This window comes from Heptranchias perlo, chromosome 23 (assembly GCF_035084215.1).
Source record: "Heptranchias perlo isolate sHepPer1 chromosome 23, sHepPer1.hap1, whole genome shotgun sequence".
In the NCBI taxonomy this organism is placed as follows: Eukaryota; Metazoa; Chordata; class Chondrichthyes; order Hexanchiformes; family Hexanchidae; genus Heptranchias; species Heptranchias perlo.
The window spans coordinates 23,284,083-23,293,948 of record NC_090347.1 but is presented as its reverse complement, the minus strand read 5'-3'; the positions used below and the strand labels follow the sequence as shown (position 1 = coordinate 23,293,948).

Here is a 9,866-nt window from a genome sequence, read left to right as displayed (position 1 = left end):
TTCAACTCTGACCCCTCGCAGCCTCCGGGAACCATGGAGGGGGAGGGGGCGGGGCTCGTGACCTCTCCAGAGTGACACCCCAACCCGCCAATTAGACGCGCCTAACGTTGCCGACAGCCAATCAGCGCCCGGCCGGTGGGCCGGACTTCCGTCGTCTGGTTTGATTGACAGGAAGGTGCGAGATGGGCGGGCGGCGTGAAAATTCTGGAAATTTAGTCTCATAAAAGGATCTTCGTCCTCGAGTCTCTGCCCTCTCGAGAGTAAAAGCTGGCGGTGTGACCCGGTAGCGGTTTTAAGGGCTTTTTTTTTTAAAAGCGCAAGACCCGCGGCTTTAAGATTAGGAAATGAATCACAAAACTAAAAAACGAATAAAAGAAGCTAAGCGCAGTGCTCGCCCTGAGTTAAGGGACTCTTACGACTGGACAAAACACAACTACCATGAAACTTTCTCTCTATCCTTTAGCACTGTCAAGGTAAGGAGCGGCGGGGCCGCCTCACAGCCCGGGGTCCGAGAGCAGCTCGCCCAGAAACTAAGGAGCACGTCCCGCACGTACACACACTTTTTTCCCCCCCCCCCCCCCCCCCCCCTAAATAGCGCCATCAAGCCCGGCGCCTGTTCTCAGCCCCCAGCGGTGGCGACGGCGCCAGAGAGAGAGAGAGAGATGGGACCGGTGTGCGGGTCACTCTGGGGAGGTCATCCTGCAGAAGGTCGCGTGGTTTGGGGTTTGACCTCCCGGGGGGAGGTGTTGCTGTAGGGAAGAGCCGGGCTCGGCTCACTGCGAGGGAGCAAGAGTTGGGCTGGGATCACTCGCCAGGGGGAGGCAGGTCCCGTCAGAGAGGACTTGGCCCAACGTGACTCGAGGAGTGGCGTGGTTGTAATTGCAAAAAAAAAAAGAACTGGTCTGAGACCAGGGTTGGGTTGCGGGAGAAGGGACACTTTGCGGAGACGCATTGTAGGTGGAGGTTACTTGAGGGAAGGGCAGTTCTGCAGGAGGAATTGGGCAGTTGTCACTCGGGGCAATTTGACGCAAAAGTACCGCGCTGTGGTCACCAGGGAGGTGGCAATGCGGAGAAGGGTTGGTGGTAGCGGTTATTATTGGAGGCAGCTCTGGGGAAGAGTTTGAGTTGTGGGACTCATTCAGTCTGAAGCAGGGTTAATAGAGAAGAGCCATACGTTGGGTTCGCACTGGGGAAGCATAAATGAAGAGTTGGGTATGTTGGGCACTTTTTTTTTTAGAGAAAGCGCGTCTCTTTGGGGAAATAATGTTATATAGAAGGACGTTTCAGTCGAGAAGCAAAGGAATCAGAGTTCCTTCTAATCTAGTTGCAAACTTTAGGGTTCAATTACAACATGATTGCTTTTGCAAGTGAGATTATGACATTTTCATAATTGGCTATAGGATACTTGGGGTAACCCTCCCTTTTCAAGATCAGTGCTTTCTCTATCACACTTATAATTTGCTACATAGATGTGGGTATTTACTAAACAGAGAATACTTTTTGGACTTGAGTTTGTACTGCAAATCAAGTCAACACACCAATCTGCTCTGAGTAATGTGGCAGTGGCAATAAGCAACATCATCTGCTTATTCAGTCTATGAGTCTATTTTGATGCTTATATTAATCCATCCAGATAAAAGAGCTGACTTATTGGCAAATGTCATTTTACACCAATGTGACTTTTTCAGCCATGCTTAAAAATAGTTATGATTTACACAATCCTTGGGATGCATGGAATTGATTCAATACCACACAGCCATGTTTTCTCAGCTCTGAGCTGTCAGCTTGTCCATTTATACATGAAATCTTTGAGCTAGAGAACTAATTTGGCAATTACTGTAAAATGGAGCTCTACAATCTGTTCAGTACAAATTCCACTCTTAAAAGAACCCATTACTTCTATTGCCTTTTCTTTCTCCCTTTACCCCTTTTGGGCCCTTCTCTCTTGTCTCATCCCCTTCCTGTTACCCAGTCATACCTCCTTCCATTTCTCCTGTCTTCCCACCTCCCACCTCCCACCTCCCACCACCCACCAAATCCCTACCCAACCCTTCACTACTCCTTTACCGTCTGACTCTCCTGTCCTAGGCTTGGATAAGCCTATAGCTTCCCCCTAGGCATTCTCCAAAAGGCCCATCAAGGCATTGGCCTCTGCCTTATGAGCAGCAGCCCCAACTGTCCCACCTTTGTCTCTCACCCAGCAGGCCTGCTGGTGGCTAGTGTTGCCAGCCACATTGCTGTTGTGCTTATCCCTCCCACTGCTGACCCTTTAACTCTGCTAATCACCACCCCTCTCCATTCACTTGTTAACAAGGCCCTTGCCATCCATGCCCTTATTGTGAATGATTGCATTGACATCGTGGCCTCGATGGAAACTTGGCTCACGGGTGACGACACCTTGTCCCTTACGAAAGCCTCCCCACCTGCCTATACCTTCCCTGCCCAAACTGCTGTGGTGGTAGTGTGGCTCTTGTCACCAAATCTCACCTTGGTCTGCAGTGCTACTCCTCTGGTACCTGCTCCTCCTTTGAGCACCTCACCTTGTTTCGCCCCTCTCGCCAGTCCTTTAAAATCCTCGTTCTCTATCGCCCAACCAAGCTCCATGCTGAGATTCACTCCGAGATACCCTCACTCCTTTCCTCCCTGAGCCTTTGCACTGAACGGCGACTCATCCTCGGTGATTTCAACCTCCAATGCAACTCACTGTACCCACCCTCCTCTGAGCTCACTGCCATCCTGTCCTCCCTTAATCACCCCCTCCACATAAACTCTTCTACCCATATTCACGGCCAACCCATCAAACTACTCTTCTCACATGGCTACTCTATTCCCATCGTTTCAATCACAGATATGGCCATCTCTGATCATTTCCTTGTATTTTCTTGTATCCTGCACCACTAACATCCCCCTTCCAACCCCACTTCTGCATCCATCCCTGGAAAAATCTCTCCCCTAAGTCACTTGCAACAGCAGTTTCAAACTCCCAGCTCCTTGGTCACCGCAATACTTCTGGAGTTAGTGATCTGCACAATCTCTCCCTCACCTCCGCCTTTGATGCCTTTTTCCCCAATAAAACCCTTACTCTATTCCACCCGGGTCATTCCCCCGGGTACAGCCCCCATCTTTGCTCCAAGGTGTACAGACTTGAACGTATGTGGCGCACAACTGCTTTAGCCGTTTATTGCCAAATCTGGCTAGACCACATCAAGCACTGTTAGGCCCGGCTCTCTGCCAAAGCTGCTCACCACTCCCGGATTATCCTGGAATGCAAAGATAACCCACTGCTTGTTTTCTCCGCTGTCAATCACTGTCAGGTCTCCATAAACCTCTTACATTTGCGTGCACTTCCCGTTGACTTTTCCATTATAAAATCATGTGTCCACATTTATAATGGAAACTTGCCTATGTAAACTTGTCACATCGTAATTACACGCTACCCATCCTATTAGAGGCACTATAGCGCCACAACTACCAGGAGGGTGTAATTACGCCCTGAACCCATATCTTTCTCCATTTTCTATCCCATCTCCCCTCAAGCGCTCTGCGAACATAACTAGTCAGTGAGACCACCTCCTCCTCTTCTCTTGACCCTATTTCCACTAACTGCTGATCATCCAACTTCCCTTCCTGGCCCCCGTGCTTGCTAACATTGTGAACGGTTCCATTCCCTCCGGCACTGTTCCTTCCCATTCAAAACTGCAGTCATCAGTCCCATCAAAGAAACCACCCTTGACCCCCCTGTCCTTGCAAGCTACCCCCCACTTTCCTCTCCAAAACCTTTGAGAGTGTTGTGGCCTTCCCGCAACTCCAATGTTTGATTCCCTGTGACTGTGACCATGATGCACTATTCCTTCACGCTGCAGCCTTTGACACTTGACCATGCCATCATTTTCCAACACCTCTCCTCCATTGACCAGCTGAGGGACTGCCCTCGCCTGATTCTACTCTTACCTATCCTGTTGTTGCCAAAGAATCTCTTGCAATGGCTTCTCTTCCTGCCGGCATACCATCACCTCTGGAATCCCGCAAGGATCTATCCTTGGCCCTCTCCTATTTCTCCACGGGGACGTCATGCGAAAACTTGACATCCAATTCCACATGTACGCTGATGACACCCAGCTCTACCTCACCACCATCACTTTCGACCCCTCCACTGTCTATGATTTGTTATGCTGCTTGTCTAACATCCAGTCCTGGATGAGCCGCAATTTCACACCATAAACTCCGTCTCAGGCTGAACCAGACTGTTCGCAACCTTGGCATCCTATTTGACCCTGAGCTGAGCTTCCAAACTCGTATACTCTCCACCACAAAGATGGCCTACTTCCAACTCCATATCACCGCCTGTCTCCGCCCCTGCTTCAGCCCATCTGCTGCTGAAACGTCCAGATTTGATTATTCTAATGCTCTCCTGACTGGCCTTCCATCTTCCACCCTTCATAAACTTGAGCTTATCCCAAAACTCTGCTGCCCATATCCTAACCGGCACCAAATCCCGTTCACCCATCACCCCTGTGCTCACTGACCTACATTAGTTACCAGTCCGCCAACTCCTCCAAATTAAAATTCTTAACCTCTCAAATCATTCCATGGCCTCTCTTTGTCCAAGCTTTTAGTCACTGCTCCTAATATCTCCTTCTTTGGCCCGGTGTCAATTTTGTCTTCTTTGAAGCATCTTGGTGCATTTTCCTACAGTAAAGCCACGATATAAATGCAGGTGGTTGTTGTTCAGTATGGGTGATGGGTGTAAATGAGTTCTTAAAGCTGTCATCTGATTTGAACAAGTAACATTTTGTGTCCTGCCCCAGCCTGCCTTCCTCTTCCTTTCTTGGTTCAGTGGCACATGAGTTGATGAGAATTATGAATTAAGAATTTAAGAACAATGAATTCCTTTGGGAATCTGGTATTTTTGCAGCTAGTGGGGGGAGATGGAACTTCAGTTTCCTCTGTTGTGGAGCTCTGAAAGATAGGGCCTAGTTGAGTGTGTTCAACCTCTATTTATTTTAGAAGTCTATAGGTTTAAAATGTTCTGTTTTCTTCGTGGTAGAATCATTGCATAACAATTCTACCACCAGCGTCGCCATTCTATAGCTATCATTTTTAGGTGTCACTTGTATTAGAAAATATATAAATAGTTATATTTTTGTATGTTATTATTTTCTCACCAATGTTTTTCCCATTCTTTCCATTCCTGAAGGGGTTCACTACTTACTCGGGTACAGCTCGATAAGCATTAGTTGCCCTATAGAATTTTACAGCACAGAAACAGGCGCAACAGGTCTATGCCGGTGTTTATGCTTCACACGCACCTCCTCCCACCCGACTTCATCTCACCCTATCAACAAATCCTTCTATTCCTTTCTCCCTTATGTACTTATCTAGCTCCCCCTTAAATGCATCTATGCCATTCACCTCAACCACTCCATGTGGTAGTGAGTTCTACATTCTCACCACTCTGAGTAAGGAAGTTTCTCCTGAATTCCTTATTGGGTTTCTTAGTGACTATCTTATATTAACGGCCCCGAGTTTGGGACTCCCTTATAAGTGGAAATATCTTCTCTACATCTACCCTATCGAACCCCTTCATTATAGTACTCACCCAGTGGCCATTGTTCACTTGCCACCTCGACACTCTTCAACGGCAAGCACCACTGCCAAGTATGATCCTGTTCCACCTAATGTCTGCACATGTTCGCTTTGAGCAAGGAGTAACTGGATAGCAATCAGGAGTTGGAACCTGAATAACTTTTCCCCTTCTAAACCCAGGATGCTAAGGCTTATTATCACGCCCCTACCACTGCGCCAGCGAAGAATGGCTAACCCAGCACAGACTGAGGATTGATTTTCGTGATCTGTGTAGTTCATCTATTCGCTGCCTTAACCAGCTGATCTATTTTGATGCTTATTTTAATCCATCCAGATAAATGAGGTGGCTGATTAGCCAATGTCATTTTAGACCAGTGTGACTTTATCAACGATACTTAAAAATAGATATGACTTACACAAGATCCTTGGAATCAATTCTTACTTTTTAATGCTGCATAACACCAAGTCCAGAAAACCTAGCTGGAATGTCACAATGTATTAAGTGTACATTAAGTCAATACTTGTATTGTCATTTTCAGAATATATTAATCATACCTCTAATAAACTGTCATGACACAATAGCTTTAGCTTTAAATTGCCATCTGTATTATGATCAGTGTGTTGTATGAATCTAAGTGGTAACTAAACATAGTATGAGAGATTCCAGCTATATTTTCTTTGGTAGATTCTGGGGCAGTTCTATTTGTATTTTACATAAAACAGTATACCGTATGGGTGGTGTCATTACAGTACTGACAAAAAGAAATATTTGGCCAATGTGATCTGACCTAATTTTTTTTGTTCATTCTTGGGATGTGGGCATTGCTGCCAAGGCCAGTATTTATTGCCCATCCCTAGTTGCCCTTGAGAAGGTGGTGTCGGGCCACCTTCATGAACCGCTGCAGTCCGTGTGATGAAGGTGCTCTCACAATGCTGTTAGGTTGGGAGTTCCCGGATTTTGACCCAGCGAAGGTGAAGGAACGGTCGATATATGTCCACGTCAAGATGGTGTGTGACTTGAAGGTGATGGTGTTCTCATGCATCTCCTACATTGTGCTTCCAAGTGGTGGAGGTCATGGGTTTGGGAAGTGCTGCTGAAGAAGCCTTGTTAAGTTGCTGCAGTGCATTCTGTAGGTAATAGAAACTGCAGCCACAGTGCACCGGAGATGGAGGGGAGTGGATGTTTAGGCTAGTGGATGGAAGTGCTTTGTCTTGGATGGTATGAAGCTTCTTGGGTGTTGTTGCAGCTGCACCATTCCAGACAAATTGAGAGCATTCCATCTCACTCCTAACTTATGCCTTGTAGGTGGTGGAGTGGCTGTGGGCAGTCAGGAGGTGAGCCATTTGCAACAGAATACACAGCCTCTGACCTGCTCAAGTAGCCATGGGATTTATGTGGCTGGTCCAGTTGAGCTTCTGGTCAATGTTGATCTCCAGGATGTTGATGGTGGGGGACTTGGCGATGGTAATGTAAATGAATGTCAAGGAATGGTGGAGATGGTCATTGCCTGACACTTGTGTGGTGCAATTATTTTTTGCCACTTATCAGCCCAAGCCTGGATGTTGTCCAGATCTTGCTGCGTGTGGGCATGGACTGCTTCATTTGTAATAAATTGGATAGCCGGGTGATGAAGGATAGAATACTAAAGCCTGGTCTTCAGTTGCTTCCAAGCCTTTATTCACAGAGATCCACACTACTCACCCCACACCCTAGATAAGCTCTCATATAAATGGATACAAGAGAGTCCCTAATTGATACGTACCACCTGAATACAATTAACACTAATTTATATAAATTATATGGATATAATTAACATCATTATCTGAGGAATGACGAATGGAGCTGAATACCTTGCAATCATCAGCCAACAGGCCCACTTCCAACCTTATGATCGTGGAGAGGTCATTGATGAAGCAGCTGAAAATAGTGTAGGACACTGCCTTGAGAAACTCATGCAATGATGTCCTGGGCGTGAGGGGATTGGCCACCAACAACCACAACCATTTTCCTTTGTGCCAGGTATGACTCTAGCTCAGATCCCCATTGACTTCAGTTTTACTAGGATTCCTTGGTGCCACACTTGGACGAATGCTGCCTGGATGTGAAGGGCAATCATTCTCACTTCACCTCTGGAATTCATGTCTTGTGTCCAAGGCTGTAGCTGAAGGTCTGAAGCTGAGTAGTCTTCGTGGAACCCAAACTGAGCATAGGTGAGCAGGTTATTGGTGAGCAAGTGTCACTTGATAATGCTGTTAACGACTCCTATCACTTTGCTGATGATTACAAGTAGGCTGATAGGGCAGTAATTGGCTGGGCTGGATTTGTCCTGCTTTTTGTGGTCAGTTCATAGCTGGGCAATCTTCTACATTGTCAGGTAGATGCCACTGACGTAGCTGTACTGGAACTGCTTAGCTCGGGGTGAGGTTAGTTTTGGAGTACATGCCTTTAACACTACAGCCGGGATGTTGTCAGGGCCCGTAGCAATTGCTGTGTCCAGTGTACTCAGCCATTTCTTGATGTCATGTGGAGTGAATTGAATTAGCTGAAGGTTAGCATCTCTGATGGTGGGGACCTCAGGAGAAGGCCAAGAAGGATCGTCCACTCGGCACTTCTAGCTGAAGGTGGTTGCAAACGCTTCAACCTTGTCTTTTGCACTCACATGCTGGGCTCCATCATTGTTGAGGATGGGGATGTTCATGGAGCCTCCTCCTATTGTTAGTTGCTTATTTGTCCACTATCAGTCATAACTAGATGTGGCAGCATTGCAGTTTTGACCTGATAGCTTAGCTCTGCCTATAGGATGCTGCTTTTGCTGTTTAGCATGCATGTAGTCTTGTTTTATGGCTTCACCAGGTTGGCTCCTAATTTTCAGGCACACCTGGTGCAGCTCCTGACGTGCATGTCTACACTCCTCACTGAACTAGGGTTGGTCATCTGGCTTGATGGAGGAGTGAGGGATATGCCGGGCCATGAGGTTACAGATTGTGATGGTATACAATTCTGCTGCTGTTGATGTCCCACAGTGCTGCATGGATGCCCAGTTTTGAGCTGCTAGTTCTGTTCTTAATCTATTCTTAAATCTATTCCACATATTATGGTTGTAGCGCCACACAACACAATGGAGTATGTCCTCAGTGTAAAGTCGGGACTTGGTCTCCACAAAGACTCTTTTTTTTTATTCGTTCATGGGATGTGGGTGTCACTGGCAAGGCCAGCATTTATTGCCCATCCCTAATTGTCATTGAGAAGGTGGTGGTGAGCCGCCTTCTTGAACCGCTGCAGTCGGTGTGGTGAAGGTTCTCCCACAATGCTGTTAGGTAGGGAGTTCCAAGATTTTGACAGAGCGACGATGAAGGAAGGCAATATATTTCCAAGTTGGGATGGTGTGTGACTTGGAGGGGAACATGCAGGTGGTGTTCCCATGTGCCTGCTGCCCTTCTAGGTGGTAGAGGTCGTGGGTTTGGGAGGTGCTGTCGAAGAAGCCTTGGCGAGTTGCTGCAGTGCATCCTGTAGATGGTACACACTGCAGCCACTTGTGCGCCGGTGGTGAAGGGAGTGAACGTTTAGGGTGGTGGATGGTGTGCCAATCAAGCAGGCTGCTTTGTCCTGGATTGTGTCGAGCTTCTTGAGTGTTGTTGGAGCTGCACTTATTCAGGCAAGTGGAGAGTATTCCATCACACTCCTGACTTGTGCCTTGTAGATGGTGAAAAGGCTTTTGGGAGTCAGAAGGTGAGTCACTCGCCACAGAATACCCAGCCTCTGACTTGCAATTGTAGCCACAGTATTTATGTGGCTGGTCCAGTTAAGTTTCTGGTGAATGGTGACCCCCAGGATGGTGGGGGATTTGGCGATGGTTATGCCGTTGAATGTCAAGTGGAGGTGGTTAGACTCTCTCTTGTTGGAGATGGTCTTTGCCTGGCACGAATGTTACTTGCCACTTATGAGCCCAGGCCTGGATGTTGTCCAGGTCTTGCTGCATGTGGGCATGGACTGCTTCATTATCTGAGGGGTTGCAAATGGAACTGAACACTGTGTAATCATCAGCGAACATCCCCATTTATGACCTTATGATAGAGGAAGGTCATTGATGAAGTAGCTGAAAATGGTTGGGCCTAGGACACCGCCCTGAGGAACTCCTGGGGCTGAGATGATTGGCCTCCAACAACCACTACCATCTTCCTTTGTGTGGTCATTTCTCCAAAGCTGACATGGACCAGCACATTTGCGACAGATAGATTGGTGCAGATGAGTTCAAAAAGGTTATTCCCACATGTTGGTT

General features: G+C 47.3%; 1 protein-coding gene across 2 annotated transcripts in view; it reads left to right on the top strand.

Moving 5' to 3' along the window:
• The first annotated feature begins 171 nt into the window (after nucleotides 1-171).
• The window catches only part of jmjd6 (jumonji domain containing 6, arginine demethylase and lysine hydroxylase), a 30,353-nt gene continuing 20,658 nt past the window's right edge, over nucleotides 172-9,866 (top strand). Inside the window, exon 1 of one of the 2 annotated variants that reach the window (XM_068004180.1) lies at nucleotides 172-473. In XM_068004180.1, coding sequence (XP_067860281.1) covers nucleotides 345-473 — 129 coding nt within the window. In that variant the 5' untranslated portion in view covers nucleotides 172-344. Of the gene's footprint in view, nucleotides 474-6,446; nucleotides 6,610-9,866 lie in introns of those variants that run through there. The other variant, XM_068004179.1, reaches the window with a different exon arrangement.